Genomic DNA, 20,477 nt, shown 5'->3' with positions numbered 1-20,477 from the left:
ATATGAAATAAATTTGCTTATTAGGAGTAGTTGTGTCTGTATGCACTCCTGGTATTGAGAATCTCATTCAATAACTAGTATAGTTAATGTATAGCATTTGACATCAAGTGTTTTTCAATAAGCTGTTGTAGCAAGAATCCACAGCTTGCTTCTTAAATTTATCCCCAACACAAAAGCTAAGATTTACATTCTTATCTGTGCTCATCATCTGTGTGTTGCTAGCATGTTGTCTGTATTCCAAGCTTCCTTCTCACTGAGCAAGTACCACTAACCAGACTCCCAGTCTACACCTTGCTGAGCTGGAAGGCTAATGAGAACCTGACACTTCTGATATGTACAAGAATTCCCATAGGGAGATAAAGTGCCCCCACCTCCCCAATTAATTTAAGCAAACTTTTCTACCTTTTTTTTTTTTTTTTTTTAATAGGCTGAGGATGGGACATCTAGTGTTACAGTTTTATCCCATGAAGGAGAGGATGCTATGTCTCTATTTAGTCCTTCTGTCAAGCAAGGTAAAGAGACTCTTTTTTTTCTCCTCTTTCAATTGTGCTATGTTAATGATCTCTTGAATAAGTCAATAGATTCTAATAGGCTACTAAGTTTTTACTTTATGGTTTACATTTCCCTGTCCCCTCAGAATTAGGAATCTGCTTGGAACATATTTTCTTTGCACCTTACAAGTAAATGTTGGCTATAAAATCCAAATGTTATAAAATTAAACGGACCTCACTTTTATGTGTAAGGTAGTTGAGTGGAACTGAGAACATACTTCCCCCTCCTCCTCCCCCCCCCGTGTGGAAATAGTTCATAAGATCTGTTTTTTTTAATGATTATATATCGCCAGAGTTTTTGTAATGTTTGTTTTTCTTTATAGAAGCCCAACGTATTGCTGCTCATGCTCGCACTGCATCAACTAGCCTGTTCCATGAAACAGACTTAGTGGTCTCTTATACTGACCTTGACAATCTCTTCAATTCTGATGAAGATGAACTAACAGTAAGTGATGTGCAAAAGTAATGGCAGCTGCTAGGCAAAAACCTGCGAGGAACAAGCATGTCTTTGTGGTTTTGGGTTGGGGGTTTTTTTGGCATTTGTAGGAGAGTTGCAAAACGTGCATATAAGCAAGTGCTGTGGCTCCTCTGTAGCAGACATACTGTTCTGGTTGACTCATACAATCACCAAAAGCTTGTTTGTATCAAAAATATCTTATATCCTTACTATCCAGACAGTATAAGCTTCTTGAATATACCTTTAGTTATAATTTTACAGGTTTGACAGTGGTACTAGTGCTCTTTTCCCATAGTCTAGGTTCTGTTTAACCAGTCAATAAAGGTAATACTGAAACAAAATAAAAACTTCTGAAAGAGAAGAGGCATTTAAACATGCGGACATTCTGCCAAATAAGCTGCTTCATTGCAGCAGCTATTATCTTGGAACAGTTTCTCTTGCAGTCTCTGATAGCTCTGAATCCATTATCTTTCTAGTTTCTATTTCAATACTGTTTGTAATCGGTTGTCTTTTTTGAACTGTACTTTGCTCTATGCTTAATCCTAAATCCCCTTACCCAGACAAAATGCCCATCAACTTTAATGGGAGCTGTAGCTGAGTAAGGGCTGAAGGATCTTAATAACCATCAAAGGTCATCATTATATAAAGCAAGTGTATTTGCTCTTAAACATGAAGACTCTTATTTTCTATAGACTTTAGTACTGTCTAAACATTGTAAAATATCTCTTGTTCTTTTAATTTCAACAGCTTTTCTTCCCTGTACCTCTTGTTCCAGGATTTGTGTTTCTCTGTCTTTTCTGTTCATGTGGTAACATCAGTAAAGTTAGTATGGCTTTGGGAGTGTGTATGTTTTTTCTGATAGGTTGTGGGCAGCCTTTTTTTAATATGTCTGCTAACAGGCTGAGAGTTATTTTATAACTGGTCTTTCATTTTAATAGCATCATGACTTGATGGGAGAGCATTCTCCAAGTTACAAGTTTTAAGGGAGGACAAGTGTAACCTCAACTACTAGCATTGGATTTCTGATTTATTTTATTTTTTCTAAATACTATATGAAGTCTGAGCTTTGTATGTCCACTGCACATGAAATTTCCTGTCAGCAGGTAATATGAACATGTGTTCATGTCTAAAGTGATTTTATTACAATACTTCTTTTCTTTCTTAGCCTGGATCCAAAAGAACAGTGAATGGCGCTGATGACAAATCCAACTGCAAAGAGGCAAAAGCAGGAAATCTAGACCCACTGTCATGCATAAGTAAGCTTTATTTGTTTTTTCTAAATAGAATACTAGCTCTAAACATTTGATTGCTAATATGTTGTGGGAATTTGGAAACATACGCTTCATTTGCCCTACTGAAATTTTAAGACAAAGGAAATACTTCAAAATGTTTTCATGCTCTAAAGCCTACTTCTAATCTGAAATTAGGCACTGCAGATCTGCATAAAATGTATCCAACTCCACCTTCACTGGAACAACATATTATGGGATTTTCTCCAATGAACATGAATAATAAGGAATATGGCAGTATGGACACTACACTTGGAGGAACAGTACTTGAAGGGAATAGCTCCAGTGTGGGAGCTCAGTTCAGAATTGAAGTAGATGAGGGTTTCTGCAGCCCCAAACCTGCTGAAATAAAGGTAGGTAGTGCTGATAGTCCTGATAAATGTTTCTAATGATTATTGTTCAGTTTATTACTTAATCCTGAATGGGAACTGTGGGAAATCAAGTACAATTTGTAACTTGTGTCCTGCATTATACTGGGGTAGGTAACGCACATTCTAGTAAGTAGTATATAGTATTTTACCACTTGAACTTCAAGAAAGAGTAATACATAATTAGCCATTAGTAAGCTGAAGGAATGCATTTCAATAATTGTAGTTCATTGTTTGTTTTGTGTTGGCATATTGCTTTTTGGAGAACTATGGGTGCGAATGATGTTCATATAACTTTAACTTTCTCTTTTCGCAGCTATATTGGGATTTAATATTAAAGAACTACTGCTTGAACTTAGTCACAATTTTTTGAGAAGCATTTTAATTGCTGAAGTGATTTTACATGTAATTACATAATAATTTACATGTTGATGCTTTACCATGTCTGACTTCTAGGATTATTCTTATGTTTATAAACCTGAGAATTGTCAAGCTTTAGTGGGATGTTCCATGTTTGCACCACTGAAGACGCTTCCCAGTCAGTGTCTTCCTCCCATCAAACTGCCAGAAGAATGCATTTATCGCCAGAGTTGGACTGTGGGAAAGTTGGATTTACTTCCTCCTGGACCTGCCATGCCATTCATCAAAGATGGGTATGACCTGTACCACAAATGTTTAAGCTTTGTAAGGTGGTCAGTTATCCACACTATAGGTAGTACCCCTACTTTTTTTTTTTTTTGTAAATCTGTAATGAGAAATATTTGTAAAGACACACTGTGCTTATACAACTGACAAGAGCCTTTAAAAAAAATCCTTATGATTAAACCTTACTGTAAGAGACTGTCTTCTCAAAGAGCTTCTTAACTGTGCATACATTTTATTCGTTGTCTCATTTAAAGGTTTCTTGGGGAAGCTTAATGGTGCAAGTCCAGTTTTAATAAGTAATGAAGTAATGAACAATGAAGATAAATGTAAACTTGGGACTTTGTTTTTGCGGTGGTGGTGTAGGTACTGTAAGCGCTTAGTAGGTGGTGCTTCTGTTTCTTAAATTATTTTCTTAAATAGCAGTAATCTCAGCTGTATTGGGACTAGGAAAACATTTCCTTTGATTGGAAGCTATGCCCAGTGTGACATTGCCTGGTAACAGTAGTATTGCAGTAGGCATTTCTGTAATCTGCATTTGGTAATGACAGTCTTGCTGGCAGTTCTTCTTGAAGAAGATATTTATTCCTTGTTCTCTTCTGCATTAGTAGCTGGTATAAATGGATTAGGCAACAATGAGGCTATGTATTTATTGATAAAATTAAATGAATATTAAATCTTGGAGTAAATACTGACCTTGCTTCTGTTAGGGTCATTCGTAAGCAATATGTTTCCAGGTTACATTAGCCTTATAGGTCTTTGGAGACACTCAGCTGCTTAGGAAAGAAAATGTTAAATGTTTCCAGGTGATACTTTCCTTGTGGATCCAGCTGAATCTGCTGTTGATAGACCTGGTATATTTTCTTTAGTGTGTGTCAACACAATGTGTAAATAAAACATGAACAAAAAAGGTGTCCTTTAGACTCTGTACAACCACAGAATTTATAATTTATTCTGACCACACTTGTTTCCTGGAAGCTTTGTGCAAAGGAAAAGATGAAAGGAGGCAGGGATAGATTCTTTAACAGTGCTGTCAGTGGGAGTCCTGCAAAGTCATTTAGAACAAATGCTCTTGAAGTTCCTTGGGGAATGAAAATCTTGCTGTGGATTATGAAAGACTAGTTTAAAAAAGCAAATATTAATTAGGAAGGTCCTTCTTTAGAAATTTGAGACTTAAACTTCAAAACCAGTATGTTGTGCACTTAAAGTATTTCCTTCTTCTTGTGGCTGCTATTAGTGATGGAAGCACTATGGATCAAGAGTATGGCCCTGCATACACACCACAAACTCATACTCCATTTGGGATGCCACCAAGTAGCGCACCTCCCAGTAACAGTGGAGCTGGAATTCTCCCTTCTCCTTCCACCCCTCGTTTCCCAACTCCTAGAACACCAAGGACTCCTCGAACACCTCGTGGAGCTGGTGGACCTGCAAGTGCACAGGGTTCAGTCAAATATGAGAACTCTGATTTATATTCACCAGCTTCCACACCGTCAACATGTAGACCGCTTAATTCTGTTGAACCTGCAACTGTGCCTTCTATTCCAGAGGCACACAGTCTTTATGTGAATCTCATCCTCTCAGAGTCTGTAATGAATCTCTTCAAAGACTGTAACTTTGACAGCTGCTGCATATGTGTTTGCAATATGAACATCAAAGGTGCTGATGTTGGAGTTTACATTCCTGATCCAACACAAGAGGCCCAGTATAGGTGTACCTGTGGTTTCAGTGCTGTTATGAATAGAAAATTTGGCAACAGTTCTGGCCTGTTTCTTGAAGATGAATTGGATATTCTAGGACGTAATACGGAATGTGGCAAAGAAGCAGAAAAACGCTTTGAAGCTCTCAGAGCTACTTCTATTGAACATGGCAGTGGAGGACTGAAAGAACCTGAGAAGCTGCCTGATGAGTTAATACTGTTGCTGCAGGATCAATGCACCAACTTGTTCTCACCATTTGGAGCAGCAGATCAAGATTCCATTCCCAAAGTTGGTGCAGTTAGCAACCTGGTACGTGTAGAAGAAAGGGATTGTTGCAATGACTGCTACTTAGCCTTGGAACATGGACGGCAGTTCATGGACAATATGTCAGGAGGGAAAGTCGATGAAGCACTTGTGAAAACTACTTGCTTGCACCACTGGTCAAAAAGAAATGGTAAATATTGAAAATGGCTTATTTTCTACTTGTCCACCTATGAATTTTTTTAAGGGTTCATTTTTTTGTGTTTTTCCTTTGTGACTATTGGATGCTTAAGACTGTTCTTCCACCTGCATGCTTGCATAAACTTCTATTTTAATGGTGTTCAGGATAACCATTCCTTTTACATTCTGTGCTGGTACCATACACCAAGTGGAGTGTAGGCCTTGGCTACCATCAATTGTAAATTCCTAACATAAATTTGAAGTATAATGTAAGACCACAGTAACTGTCCACAACACTTCACTAGGCTTATTCTTTTAAAGCAGCTTTTGGTGACTGCATCTACAGAGGCTCTGTGGAATGAGTGTACATAGGAAGTGTAGGTGGTTCAAATGGTGACTGTATTGTCAAGGCTACTGTGGTAGAATTAAACAAGATTTATGATTCAGTTGGCTTCCCCCCTTCTTTAAGCGGGGGGTGGTAGTTTAATGGCATGTGTGGCAAATAAAGCATTATTGTAGCCTTCACTGTATGCTGGATCTGCCAGAGATTCTTGGATTTTTCTTTCTAGGGCCTGACTAATGATATACTGTCTCATGGAATACCCTTTATTGTGTGTATTTGCATACTTCTCCTCTCAATAATGGTCTTTTCAAGCAGCAACTCGAGCAGGGTGAAGAGTGAAGTACGAAACTTTGATAGCGGTTAGCTGCGATTCATAGTTGTTAACGAGAATGAGGAGGACTAACAGTAAAACACAGCTAGGCTTCTGTGTATCGGTGGGGGCTTAAGTTTAAAAGCCCAGGCTGTAGATAAATCAATGTTTTCAGGCACGCAGGAGAAGACTTGGCGTTACTGTGACCTTGGTATTTAGGATAAAAAGATGTAAAGATAGTTTTATGTGGAAGGCTATGAAATTATAGCGATACCAAATTTTGTGTCAGCTTTTTATCTTAAACACTGTGCATTAAATGGCATAGTGGTTGCAAGCTGATGAAACACGCTGTGACTGTTTGAGGCTTCCCTCGACTTCATAGAAGTGAGCACTGGGTGGCAGTCTGCCTAACCCTCCTTTATTTGGAGGGAAGATCCTGTAGTTTTAAGGGTTGTACAACTTGTTTGTATTTTTTTTTTTCTAATTTTAGGTTTTTTTCCCTTAATTTAAATCATAAGATAGTAAGGCTTTCAAGGGAAAAAGCTCTACAGGAAAAAAAAAAATCATGTCTGTTTTTTGTAAGTGGCTAGAAGGGAAAGATGGAGAGTTCTAAATCAGTGTGCTTAATTTTTTATATCATGGCCTCTGGGTGGCCTGCATTTACATTTCAGAAGAGAGTGACTTTATTTAGAATCAAGGTGGTTTAGGATTCTGGGTTGTTTGTGGAGGGCTTTATTGTATCCTGTTGTTGCCGTAGGCCTTGACAATTTTTTTCATCCTTTCAGTTGTGGATGTGAGCATGCAGTGTTCCCAGGACATCCTTCGTATGCTCCTCTCACTCCAGCCAGTTCTTCAGGATGCAATTCAGAAAAAGCGAACAGTCCGGTCTTGGGGTGTGCAAGGCCCCCTCACGTGGCAACAGTTTCACAAAATGGCTGGCAGAGGCTCTTACGGTAAACTGCTGTGTAGACTCCTGTCTGTTAATCTCTGCTTGATCCGGCCACCAAACCTCAGTGTCTGGATGCTGTTCAGCCTATTGGAATTCTAAACAGCATTTGACCTTTCTTTAAACTAACAAGAGCTATTAGACAGGGGAGAATTCTACTCTTTAGAAAAACAGAAAATATTTATATTCCTTAAAACAGTAAATGAATTAAAGATATGTGTATTTAAAACTAACAGCTTAAATTGCACTGTTTATATACACCTGACACTTCTCCAGCTGAGGGACTGAAATTGAAAAGATGGATTTAATGTTAAAAACAGAGTAATTGCTCTGGTTTTTTCACTCAAAAGAATTACTCCATTTTAATTACTCTAAAAATAGCGTAGTTAAAAATACTAGCTTTGAAATGCTTGAAAAAGTGTGCTTTATTGCTCAGTAGTTTCAGAACTATGTTGAAGATCTGAGGTTATCCAGTGTGTTGTCTCTGATAAATATTTGGAGTGGCCAACACGTGATGCACATTTGCAGATACAAGGTAAATTTTGTGCACTCAAGCTTTAAACTGACTTCATTAGCATATGAGATTGATTTACCACTATGTAGAAGAGTGAACTTTCACCAGCAGATCTTTTGTAGCTATATTTAGAACATGGTAATTATATATTTAGAGTATATGTAAATGCATGTTCTTAAGTTTTTGGTTTTTTCCTTCTGTGGTCCTTTATGTATCTGCTTAGACTATTTACATTTCTTCCCCCTCTTTTTTTTTTTTTTTTTTTTTTTTTTTCTGATCACTGATTGCTTAGACCCTGTGGGGAAGGCTTCCTGGACAGTAAAGATCTGTTCCTGATTGTCTATATACCGGTAGAAATATTAAACAACTGTGGAACTTCTTGAGGCTCTGAGAGATTTCATAAATAAAAATAATTAGCTGATGCTTTTTGCAGAGGGTTGGATCATACATGCACGTTTTTCATTTGTATCTGTTAAAATGAGAACTACTCTGTTTTATAATCTGTGCTACTTCCTGTTAGATGTTTCCTAGAAGCAGGGTGTTAATTTTAAGCTTTCTGCTTAATATATTGGAAAATGTGTCTTGCTTTTCCAGGAACTGATGAGTCCCCGGAACCACTGCCAATCCCAACGTTTTTGTTGGGATATGATTACGATTTTCTGGTGCTGTCTCCATTTGCATTACCTTATTGGGAGAGGCTGATGTTGGAACCTTACGGATCTCAAAGAGATGTTGCTTATGTTGTGGTGTGCCCTGAGAATGAGGCTCTGCTGAATGGAGCAAAAAGCTTCTTTAGGGATCTGACTGCAATATATGAGGTACATTATTGATGGCAGTTAGTGAAATGGGTTTTTGAAAGACTGTTTCTAATACATACTCATAACTACTTATCAAGCTTGTCTCGGATGATATAAACACTTGCACAAAATGCTATCTCGGAAAGCTGCTAGAAAGGATTTTAGGAATGGGCACTTGGAAGATAAGGGTTGTTCATGCTGCTCACCATTTCTTTTAGTAACAGCTGTTTTGAGAATCTTTATCTGAGAAACGCCACTCAGTGGTGAAACTCTGTATTACCACTTTAATTGTTTTAGCTACATTTAATTAATTAATTAAATGCATGTATTACTTGGATTGTGATTAAGATTAGAGTAGATGATGTATCAACCTGTTTTTCTTGCATTTAGGAAAACCTGAAACTAAACCATAAAATCACTATACAATGTTTCATACTGGTGTAGTATTCTAGAATTAAAACATTACTTTAGAATGTCATAACTAAACTATGAGTTCTCTGTCTCTCTATGTATGACCCTTTGCGTGATATTTAACAGTTTTTAAGGCTTACAGATTCCTTACCTTGCATCTTCTATTCTACCTTCTTTGCAGTCATGCAGGCTTGGTCAGCACAGACCTATCTGTAAGTTATTGCCTGATGGGATCATGAGAGTTGGACCTACTGCTTCAAAGAAACTGTCTGAGAAGCTGGTCACAGAATGGTTCTCACAGACAGCTAATGCCAACAATGAAGCATTTTCCAAACTCAAACTATATGCCCAAGTTTGCAGATACGAGCTGGGTATGAAATTCTTTTTAGTATTTCTTATTTCATATAATGACCAGCTCCATTCCAGTAGAGGAGAAGAAATCATTGCATTTATTCATTGAGACTTATTGTTTGTTGTAGTTTTCTGGTTTTAAGCTTGGGGGGGCGGGGGGAACAATCCCAAACCCCCCATATATTTAGATATGTGCTAAAATGGCTTCTTATCATCTAGCAGTATCTTTAGGGAATGGCAGTGTTGCTGCCTGACAGGGACTGCGGTTGTCTTTTTGTATTGGTGACTTAGATTCTGAAGCAGTGATTTCTAGCAATTCAACATGGCTGAAAAAAAATTCTTCTTAAAATAGATTTCTGGATATTTCTGAAAGAGTCTTATGAGAATACTGGAATTTGAAAATTTAATACAGGTATTTTTATTTGAGAGGTAAAATGTATGCTAAAGGTTTGCTCTCTGTTTTGCTAAAACTATAGACTTACATAGATGAAGAATGCTTAAAAACAGCTGCAATATAAAATCTATGCTTTTTTCTGGTTTTAGGTCCTTATCTTGCTTCTCAGCCTTTGGACAATTCTTTACTTTCCCAAACAAATCTGGTCCCTCCCTCTAGCCAGCCGGCCTCTGCTCTGCCCCCAGTGACGGCTAACACTGGAAATCCTAACACTCCATCGTCTGCTCCTGCAGCTCCCACCAGTAGTACTATGACAGCGACATCAAACAGTGCCATGCCTTCTGCAGCAACTACAGCTAATTCAACGTTGACTACCACTGCCCCATCATCCTCTTCTGCCAATGTAGGCAGTGGGATACCAACAAGCAAGCCTTCTTCATTTCCACCTTTTAGCAGTATGAACAATACCACTTCTGCCTCTCTGCCCACTCAGGCTGCAACAGTCCAAAATGGACAAACAGGAGGACAGCAGCAACAGCCAACACTGCAAACAGCAGGGATGTCTGGAGATGCTACTTCAACACCTGCACAGCCCCATCCAGAGGTTTCTGAAAGGTAATGAACTGCAGAGTCAAACCTTCTTCGGCAGAAAAACCCCAACCCTCAGCTCCACTGATGTGAACCTATTAATGCCGCTCTCGTCCCCTCAGTAAAAATCCTGTATTTCTCTTCTAGTCACCAGCCTGCTTTTTAGGGAGAATGAGAATTCATTCATGGTGGAGCTGAACTTTTCGGTTCCAGTCTTAGCTGCAGTTCTAATTGCATCTCAATGTCTGCTGTGGTACAAAAATAAACGTTGTCTTTTTACTTTTTTCTCTAAAGAGGGAAAATTCACCAAACTACTCACTTCAAAATAAAGGGGCAGGGGGGAATAGGTAACTGGCACCATCTTAAAGTTCTGTCTTCTGCTATCAAAGTTATAGTAGTAAACATAGCTCTTACTGAGAGACTGACCTTGTAGATATTCTTGTTCCCTGGTTGAAGCAATAGAACCATGCGCTGTTAAGTTTCTGTAATAAAGAAGGCTAAAGAAGAGACAAGTGATACTGAATTGCTGATAAGCTCACGTACAAAAATGAAATAAAAAGACTGTTTCTTACACCACAGTTGACTCAAAAGTCTTTCAGGTTAATATTTGACAATTCAATCTTAGTTTTACAGTAAAAATAAATAATTGTAAAAGTCATCTTTTTGTAACTGGTTTCAAAATTTCATTTCCAGCACTATGGATCGTGATAAAGTTGGAGTCCCTACAGATGGAGATTCACATGCTATCACCTATCCACCTGCAATTGTAGTTTACATAATTGATCCTTTTACATATGAAAAGAAGGATGAGAACAGTAGCTCATCTAGTTTGTGGACACTTGGACTTCTGCGCTGCTTTTTAGAGATGGTTCAGGTTCTTCCTCCTAACATCAAGAATATAATTTCTGTGCAGGTGAGCCAAATTTTATAGAAACATGCTGAACAAAGTATCTTTGCCTTTGGCTGTGTTTTGGAGGCGATAATGCCCTCAAGGTGAAAGTTTAATTTGCTTTATAAACATTGATTACAGTTCTACAGCTGTTAAATCATTAAAATTATAGTTTTTAAAGCAGTTTGGGTGTTGTTAACCAAAGCCAAATCCTGTAGTAGATTCCAAACTCATCAGTCTTATCTCAGAGGAAATGTAGTGGCCTGCTCCAATAATGAGTGAAGTACAGGAAAGCTGCTTGTCCCATCACCAGAATCTGTGCTGCCAGCCTGACCCTGCTGGGCTTTAGCCAGTGCTCCTTCCTGATAGACATCCAACTGTAACGTTGTCAGCAGCTGCAGAACTAGTTAAGAGAGGACATCTTTTTGGAGGCATCACTAAGATTCTCTTCTAAACAAATTCTTTTGTTCCCCTGAAGAAAATTTCAGTGAGAATAATTGCTTGAAGTCCCACATAGCTTTGGAAGAAGTGGCAGGAGATATCCAAGAACCAGAGAAATTTGATTGCAAAGTAAAATTCTAAAAGCAGCATGCCCAAATACTATCTCAAAAGCCATTTAATCTAATGATGAAACAGTAATTTTTTTTTTTTTCTCCTCTGTAATCTGTTCTAGATTGTTCCATGTCAGTACCTTCTACAACCTGTGAAACATGAAGACCGGCAGATTTACACTCAGCATTTAAAATCTTTGGCATTTTCAGCTTTTACTCAGTGTCGAAGACCTCTTCCAACTTCCACCAATGTGAAAACGTTAACTGGCTTTGGCCCAGGTTTAGCCATGGAAACTGCTCTTAAGAGCCCTGATGTGAGTATTGTTAACGTGATTGTGTAAATATGTAGATCAGAGGAATGTCCGTGTTTATTAAATCACTGGTGTCTTTCACGTTGACTAACTAGAGTTCTTAGGAATAATTGCTTCCTGAAACTTTATTGTTTGTTCTGTCATCTTTTATAGAGACCTGAGTGTATTCGACTATACACCCCTCCTTTTATACTGGCTCCTGTAAAGGACAAGCAAACAGAACTAGGAGAAACTTTTGGAGAAGCTGGCCAGAAGTATAACGTACTTTTTGTAGGCTACTGTTTGTCTCATGATCAAAGATGGCTTCTTGCATCCTGTACAGATCTCTATGGAGAACAGTTAGAAACTTGCATAATTAATATTGATGTACCAAACAGGTAAGAATGAAACTGTTAAATTAATTTTTAGCATGTATATCTTCTTTCATTCCCCTGAAGAATGTTTGTTTATGATGCTGTAAAAATAACTCTGACTTTTGTAGACCCACTATATTGCAAAACTAGCTAAAGCAAATGGATATTTTCCATATTATATGCATATTGTTTTGAGTTAAATTTCTAGAACAACGTGATTTGGTTTCATGTGATTCTTGAGTGTTTTTGTATGTGTGTTGGTACTCCCCACACACACTTGCTGGCTTTTGATGTCAGTGTTAGAGCGTGATTAATTAAAAAAAAATGCAAGCAAACCAAAGTTGCAATTGGTGTAGTACAATACTAACACTCTTGGATCCTGTGAATGTTTGGGTTAATGCAAATAAGAAGTTCCAAACATGGCAATAAAAACTTGTTGCAGATGAGTTCTAGTTTTGTTTTCCCTTCTTTCTTAATTCTAGAGCTCGCAGGAAAAAGGGCTCTGCCCGCAGACTTGGTCTTCAGAAACTCTGGGAATGGTGCTTGGGACTTGTGCAGATGAGCTCTTTGCCATGGAGAGTTGTAATAGGCCGTTTAGGAAGAATAGGACATGGGGAATTAAAAGGTAATGTTAGCATGTTTAGAATCTAAAATTCAATTTGAAGCTTTCATTTTTCAAGCATATAAAGTGTCTGCCCTTGTTTCTGGAAGAAAACCTAAATAATTTTAGAGTTGCTTTGTGTATTCAAAACTTAACGCACGTGAAGTTTGCACCACACAGTTACATGTGAAATAGGTATTCTGCAGCAAGCACTGTTCTTCTAGGCAAACCTATGTCCTTTATATCCTCAGACTGGAGTTGTTTGCTGAGTCGCCGAAACCTTCAGTCCCTTAGTAAGAGACTAAAAGACATGTGCAGAATGTGTGGTATCTCTGCTGCAGACTCTCCCAGCATTCTCAGTGCTTGTTTGGTGGCAATGGAACCACAGGGGTCCTTCATTATTATGCCAGGTATTTGAGAAACTCTCTTTTTTGGCAAGGGAACGAATAGCTCAGGTTTAGCAAAACTAAGGAAGTACTTCATTTCTCTTCTAAAGATTCTGTATCGACTGGCTCTGTATTTGGACGCAGCACCACTCTAAATATGCAGACGTCTCAGCTGAATACCCCACAGGACACATCATGCACTCATATACTTGTGTTTCCCACATCTGCATCTGTGCAAGTAGCATCGTCAACTTACACCACTGAAAACTTGGATCTGGCCTTTAACACAAACAATGGTTAGTAGATTGGTTTTATTCTTGTTTTAAAAACCAACCAAAAAATGCCTCGTCACTCCCCTTATAATAAGAATAAGACTGTTTATTCTAATGAGCCACAAGATTTATATGGAAAATCACTTGATTTCAGAATGCGTTGTCATATCCTGTACATAGGGAAACTGTAGAAATTCACTGGTCTTGTTCATTTTCTAGATGGAGCAGATGGAATGGGAATCTTTGACTTGTTAGACACTGGAGATGATCTTGATCCTGATATTATAAATATTCTTCCTGCATCCCCTACTGGATCCCCTGTACATTCTCCAGGGTCCCACTACCCCCATGGAGGTGATATGGGCAAGGTAAGTATTAGAGGAAATAGAGTTGTGTGTGAGTTTTGTTTGGTTTTTCTCCATCTGCTAATTTCCTTTTGTGGAATGAAAGGTTCCTATGAAATGTTTTGAATTGATTGGATATTGGATTGTCTTTGCAAGATTCATGTAATGCTTGGATGTTTCAAAATGCTTTGTGTTTTGAAAGCTATAGATAATTTTTATTAAGTTTGTGCTCTCCTAATATGAAACCATTGCCTGTTTTTTTTACAGGGTCAAGGTACAGATAGATTGCTTTCAACAGAATCTCACGATGAAGTAACAAATATACTGCAGCAGCCATTGGCCCTTGGTTATTTTGTGTCAACTGCCAAAGCAGGTCCATTGCCTGACTGGTTTTGGTCGGCGTGTCCTCAAGCACAAAATCAGTGTCCCTTGTTTCTTAAGGTAGTGTAACTTCGGCAGGCTGTGCAGCCGTCTTCCTGGACAGTCTGCCATAGAAAATTGTGCAGTGTGCAGGGATCTTAATTATGAGAACTATTATGTTTAAAACAAAGTTGGTGCATGTCGCTTAGAATTTGTCTGCTTTTACTTCAAGAGAGGTAGGGTTTTAAATTTTTGAGCTTTGGCTTTTAAAGTTCACTTTTTTTTAAGGGAAGAAAAATGATTAATGGAAGTAGCAAATGTTCTGAAGGGTTCTGCTCTTCTGATGATTTCTTTGCAGTAGTCTGGACTCCTTTCTTTTTCTGGCTTTGTGCTATGGTCTTTTGTAAGAATAGGTTGAGTTTCTAGACAGATTTCTGGTTAATGCTAGACTCCTGTGGGGACAGGTGGTAGAGGGGGAAGTACATAAGTGTAATGTAATATCTCATTTACACTGGGTAAAAAAAAAAAACTAAAACAAAAACAAAAAAACCCCTCTGTATGTATTGCACAAAGCATAAAAGCTAGGTTTTCCATGTTGTCTGTTGCCAAGTGATAGCCTTTATATCATCTGTCTGGATATTGTCTGATCCCTTTGTCTTTTTACAGCACAATCAAGACATACTTGGCACATTTAAGGCTATACATTACCATACAGAGAAACTTTCTGTATTAACATTATTCACTTTTGACTTAAATTAGCATCTCTAATACTATGCTTTATTTTCTAATGATACAGATATATCTTCTGCAGTCTTATTTGTGTCTGGATTAGCAGTTCCTCTTGGCCTAAGCTCAGCTGTGGCTTTGGTATAAGACACTTTTTTTGAATAGAGGATTTATTATTTACCCTAAGCAACTCTATATATGGAAAATAAATAGACCAGTCTTACGGAAAGCAACTGAACTTCCAAGTCTGTATATTACTAGACATCTTGGGCCACTTGAGTTGCCTTTTTAATAATCACTTAATGTAGCAAAGGGATTGAAAAAAAAAATTCCTAAAATATATTCTGTTACTAGCACTGTGCTTTTAGGAGGGATCTGCATGCGTTTCCTTTATATTCTGATAATTCTTGAACTTGTTGATGGCCTAGGTATAAGATTTGTTTTGGCTTGTATGTCAGAGAATAGAAGGTGATTGCAAGGTACAGGCTGACAACACAGAGGGAAGAAAATATGCTGTAGTTGAATCAGGCAGTAACTGCTGGCATCTTTCTTCCATTTTTAGGCCTCTTTGCACCTCCACGTGCCTTCAGTGCAATCAGACGAGCTACTCCACAGTAAACACTCCCATCCACTTGATTCTAATCAAACTTCTGATGTGCTCAGGTATTTATGATTGATCACTTGCAAAAATATTGTGCATTTCATTTTTAATACTGCTGCAGTGAAGCTACATATTTGTTTGTTTTTCTTTGCGCTGCTGATATCCTTAGTATATCACAGAGACGATATAAATTGCTGTGCTTTGAGTGATTAAAAGATGGCTTTATCACACAACAGTGAATTAAAAACAAGCATCTCTAAGCCCTTCTTTAACTAATCAGTGTTGATTACAACTGAAAATATTTGAAAGACAATGAATTCGTCAAGCTAGAAGGGAGTTTGAGGTGTAACACAGAAGATGGTGCATAAAGCAGTGGAAGATAGTTACAGTTAAGCCAGAATCTTGCACAGCAATATTGTGGAAATGCTGAAGTACAAGAGTCTAGACTCATGTAAACATAGGATACTTGTTGACAAAAAGTCAGATTTTTTTCTTCTTTGTGGTGTGTTTGGGGTTGGTTTTTTTTTGGTTTTTTTTTTGTTTTGTTTGTTTTTTTAATATGTGAACCTCTTCACATTACTTAAGCATAGACAATTAAAATGACAGTTTTCCTCTGAAAAAGTTTAGCTTTGAACTGCTAGTAATATTTCTGGAGGCCTGTTATTTCAGAATGTTGGCAAACCTATTTATGTTTTTAATGCCAAAGAAACTGGATTATAGTAAATTAGGACTGTAAAATACTGGTGAGAAAATCTGTTGGCTTGATGGAAGCTTGTTTGCTTTTCAGGTTTGTTCTGGAACAGTACAATGCACTCTCCTGGCTAACCTGTGATCCTGCAACCCAGGACAGACGGTCATGTCTCCCAATTCATTTTGTGGTGCTGAATCAGTTGTATAACTTTATCATGAATATGCTGTGATCTTCACCTGAATTTTGCAAGACAAAAATGAGGAAAAGGGATATTTCACTGCAGGACTAAGTTATAATTCTTCTCAGTGCAAGTTGTTTGTGATGGGGTATGAATCTTGTTACTTCCAGCAAATATTGTTTTGACTTGTGAGAGGGTCACCTATTGCCCTACTGTCTTTGAGTCATTGACTATGGGGGACGCTTTAGAACGATGATCAGAAAGTGTATTATAACATTTTTAGTAGCAAAATTAACCATTTTTCCCCAGCCACAGTATTTGTGAAGAGTAATGAGCCATAGTACCCAGTCATGGTTAATGAATATTAAAAGCATGGAGATGAGAAGAAACATGAGGAACAATAAGTTTCAACCTATGGCTTCAGAACATCAAGATGTTCTTGTATTGGATTATAGTATCTAGTATTCAAAAATGCCTGCATCTCTTATTTATTGTAAGTTTTTAAATGTATAAATTGTCTTATATTTCTTAACCTCTTTTATAAAAATTTTCCTAGAAGGTTTATACTGCCTTCTTGCTTTAAAGCAATTGGTCTAAAATATATGTAATCGTCTTAATTAAAAGTTGCAGTAGGTTGCTTTTAGAGTATTATTTTTTTGTAAGGGGTGGGTGGGGACAGTAAATTTGTATTGTCTTGATGTACAGTTTAATGGGGATAGAGGGGTTAATGTCCATACCATTGTGTGTGGGGGATTTACAGCTAAGCTGTAGTTGCAGAGTACATGTACAGTAATGAAGTTCACTGTGTTTATATAAATTGAAAAGGTACCGGGTCTTACAGCATTTTATATCACACCTTTACAGAGTAACAATGGCAATATATAAGTGATATTGTAGGTGGTTTAACTTGTAGTGAGAATAAAATGAATAAACTCTTCAACTGAAGTTTGTGTTATGGTTCAGGGCTGTGGCTAGATTCTCAGATCTATTTCCAGTATACAAGTTTTAATACTACAAGAATATCTATTGTGCATTGCTGTTTACCTAGATATTCTTGGCACTGTGGTGACTGTATCATTTTCTTCCACATTTGTGATGAAACGTGAATCTGAGGCGGAACACACAGAAAACTCTGATCTTATCCAAAGTCTCCTGTAAGGCTGAAATTTAGCCCAGCTCTAGCCATTTTACAAATGCAAAAATAGTCAATCTTGACTTTAAGATTGGTGTGTGTTTAACTAAAATGTGGTGTATATAGATTCTCAGTGAATTCTGGTATTCAGATTTTATTCCACTAGTAAAAAAACAGCACGAAACCCTGAACATTTTCCTTTTTCATGTATTTTTGCCACTGTGGTGAAGGTCCCAAGTATCAGTGTATGGCCTTCCCCATATCCCTTTTTCAGGCTCTGGCTGGGGCACGTGCCAAGGAGGCTTAGTCCTCCCTAAGGAAAGGACTGACAAATCACAAGGCTTTCGTAATCGTCTCCCTCTATCTACAGTCACCACTTTTTCTTAGTAGTTTCCTTCCTTTATCCTAGCACATGCCAAATGTCTGATGATGCTCTAAAATAGCCCCTAGGGGTGCTGAAGAGCAACTGCATATGCTTTTTTCTGGGTTCCTCATCTGACTGCCAGATTAAAAACTTAACTCCTGCAGTGCTCACATGAGCCTGTTGTAATAACCCATGTCCTGGGTCTTAATATTGTCCATCTCACTGTTTTAAACCTTTAAAGTAGCAAGTTTTAAGATCCATTTGTGCACCCGCTCTTAATCCTCTACAAGGAAGAATTCGCTTGCATTTACAAAACTTACTGTGTTAATGAAAATCATGTCTTGTAAATGCAAAATACCTGCCTGAGATAATTTTTGATATAGACAGTCTCCTTGAATCATGTATATAAATATTAGCAACTTTTTTGGTTTTGTATAAAGAAGCTGTACAATTGGTGATGAAAATTTTCAGTCATTTCTTCAAAATAACATAAGTGCAATCAGAAGTTAGCATATTTTGATAAATAGAGTTAAAAACTGGGTCTGCCCATTACTTTGTCTTGATAATGGTAATGCACTGCAGATTAAACAGCACATTATTGTCTTACAGAAGGTTTCTTCTCATTTGGCTGAGATTTTTTTGAAGTGGAAAAGTGCTCCTAAAACTGGAATTTTCAAAGCATATGTCCTTTTTTTTTTTTTTTTTTTTTTTTTAAGCTTTTTTGCTAAGTGGTCATTTTTAACCCTGGCTCAGCTAGCCAAGTTCCAGGGGCTGGGTTTTGGTGTGGCTTTCTTTGTGTTAAATCTGACTTGTATGCATAAAGGTAAGTGAATCGGCTGCCTGAATGTTGGTGTAACTGTATTCTGTTACCTGGACCACAGCCTTCCCTGTGAAACTCTCCAACTGTGAAAGCTGCCAGTTTCCCACTCCCTCCCCAAATGCAGTTAAAGTAAATTATAATATTGTAACCACTAGAAAAGATTAGGAAGGCCATTTCTGGAGCGATAGTCACAGCCGGCAACATACATATCAAACTTGCCAGCACCATGGAGCCAACTACTACATTGGGCATACTTTCTTGTTAGCTACTTTCATTAAACTATTTTAAGTGCACATAATAGGTGGTTTATAAATGAAATTGTCACAATCCAGTACCTTGGGTTCTTTAGCAAGTACAAGCTTAAATATTTGAAAATTTCAGCTATAGCTTTTCAAAATGGTCTTGCAAGAAAATACTCTTCCTGGCAGTGCTCTGTTCAGTAGCTGTGGAGGTTTACCTCCTCTTGAGCATCCAATGAAAGAAGAATCTGAGATCCTTCCATTCTGATTAAAAATATGTATTTTAACATAGCCACTGCTGTATTTAAGCCATTTAGTCACCTTTGACTCACTACTGTTGGAATCAGATTTTTTAAAACCCTGTTGCTAGATCAGCAGGCCGCCAGTTGTACTTGCGAACAACCCTTACACTTTCAAGTAGCTGTAACACTTAGATCTTTCTAACGTTTCCTGAAATAATTAAATGAATTTATATTTAAATCCTCAGCTATGTTCTTACTTAGCTGTCAGTTATGGCGCAGATTATTGTATTTCTATATTTACCTCTGATGGTAATTTTAACTTCATGCGTTGCTATGAAGACTTGCAGATGTCTTTAATCAAGCACTATTTGTTAATACTGTAATATCAAAATATTATGTTGCATTATTTTAAAGCTTTCAAAAATAGGAGTAAAATGTTTTAAAAAATGCTATTGCACCATATAATTTGCTGCACAACAGTATGGCACAGCATATCAGTCTGTTTTGATAGTAATGCTGCATAAACAATGTTTTGATCTGGGTTTCTTTTGAGAATTCGTTAACTAGGTGACATTGTATGACATTACTATCTTGACAACCTCCAGCTGGGAAGGTTTTGGTTTTGTTTTTAGTAAAGGACCCAGGACTATGCTTCATACTTAAAAGTTTTTTGGTTTTTGGTTGTTGTTGTTTGTTTTTTGTTTTGTTTTTTTTTTTTAAATTACTGTTTGTGGGTGTACTTTTTTATTTTCAGTGGAGTAAAGCTTAATTTACAGTAAAACTGGATTTGGGACCTACCACAATCCTCAGGGTCACTTTTTCAGGACGTTACTAATCTAGCTTTAGGTTTTTCCGAGTCAACTGGACGTGAGGACCTGGCCGAGCGCTTGGGTCGGGACGACACACACGCAGCCTGCGGCCTCGTTGCTGGACATGTCACCTTCCCCGCCCCTCCCGGCACGGCTGGCTCACTCCGAGGGAGCTGTTCGACCTTCTCACACAGCCGCCACATGCCATGGGCCAAGTCGTCGTATTTATCATGACAAAAAAATAAAAAAAGGAGAAAAAAAAAAAAGCGATTAAGGAACAAACACTATTGCTGCCGAATGCCATAAACACTGAGTTGTACAAATTGTGATTGAGGAAATGAAAAAGGTTTATACTTTTTAAAAAAATTTCAAATGGAATAAATTATTCATGAAGCCTTGATTGTGGTGTCTCCTTATTTACGGCGGGGGCGGGGCTGCGGCCTGCCGGCTCCCCTCAGCCTTTCCCGCCGGCCGCGCCGCGCGGGGATGACCTCACTTCCCGCCGT

General features: G+C 37.9%; 1 protein-coding gene across 1 annotated transcript in view; it reads left to right on the top strand.

The window, feature by feature from the left end:
• The window catches only part of MED13 (mediator complex subunit 13), a 59,914-nt gene extending 39,543 nt beyond the window's left edge, over positions 1-20,371 (top strand). Inside the window, exons 11-30 of the mRNA XM_052802963.1 lie at positions 428-512; positions 875-996; positions 2,174-2,264; positions 2,436-2,650; positions 3,122-3,318; positions 4,545-5,461; positions 6,887-7,054; positions 8,156-8,379; positions 8,951-9,140; positions 9,664-10,129; positions 10,796-11,015; positions 11,665-11,856; positions 12,007-12,230; positions 12,689-12,831; positions 13,059-13,217; positions 13,304-13,489; positions 13,685-13,833; positions 14,077-14,250; positions 15,458-15,558; positions 16,284-20,371. Of these exons, the coding sequence (XP_052658923.1) occupies positions 428-512; positions 875-996; positions 2,174-2,264; positions 2,436-2,650; positions 3,122-3,318; positions 4,545-5,461; positions 6,887-7,054; positions 8,156-8,379; positions 8,951-9,140; positions 9,664-10,129; positions 10,796-11,015; positions 11,665-11,856; positions 12,007-12,230; positions 12,689-12,831; positions 13,059-13,217; positions 13,304-13,489; positions 13,685-13,833; positions 14,077-14,250; positions 15,458-15,558; positions 16,284-16,416 (4,356 nt within the window). The 3' untranslated portion in view covers positions 16,417-20,371. The remainder of the gene's footprint in view (positions 1-427; positions 513-874; positions 997-2,173; positions 2,265-2,435; positions 2,651-3,121; positions 3,319-4,544; positions 5,462-6,886; positions 7,055-8,155; positions 8,380-8,950; positions 9,141-9,663; positions 10,130-10,795; positions 11,016-11,664; positions 11,857-12,006; positions 12,231-12,688; positions 12,832-13,058; positions 13,218-13,303; positions 13,490-13,684; positions 13,834-14,076; positions 14,251-15,457; positions 15,559-16,283) is intronic.
• Positions 20,372-20,477: the final 106 nt, after the last annotated feature.

This window comes from Harpia harpyja, chromosome 12 (genome assembly GCF_026419915.1).
Source record: "Harpia harpyja isolate bHarHar1 chromosome 12, bHarHar1 primary haplotype, whole genome shotgun sequence".
NCBI lineage: Eukaryota > Metazoa > Chordata > Aves > Accipitriformes > Accipitridae > Harpia > Harpia harpyja.
Note: the sequence above shows the minus strand (reverse complement) of the source record. Positions and strands in the feature narration are given on the sequence as shown.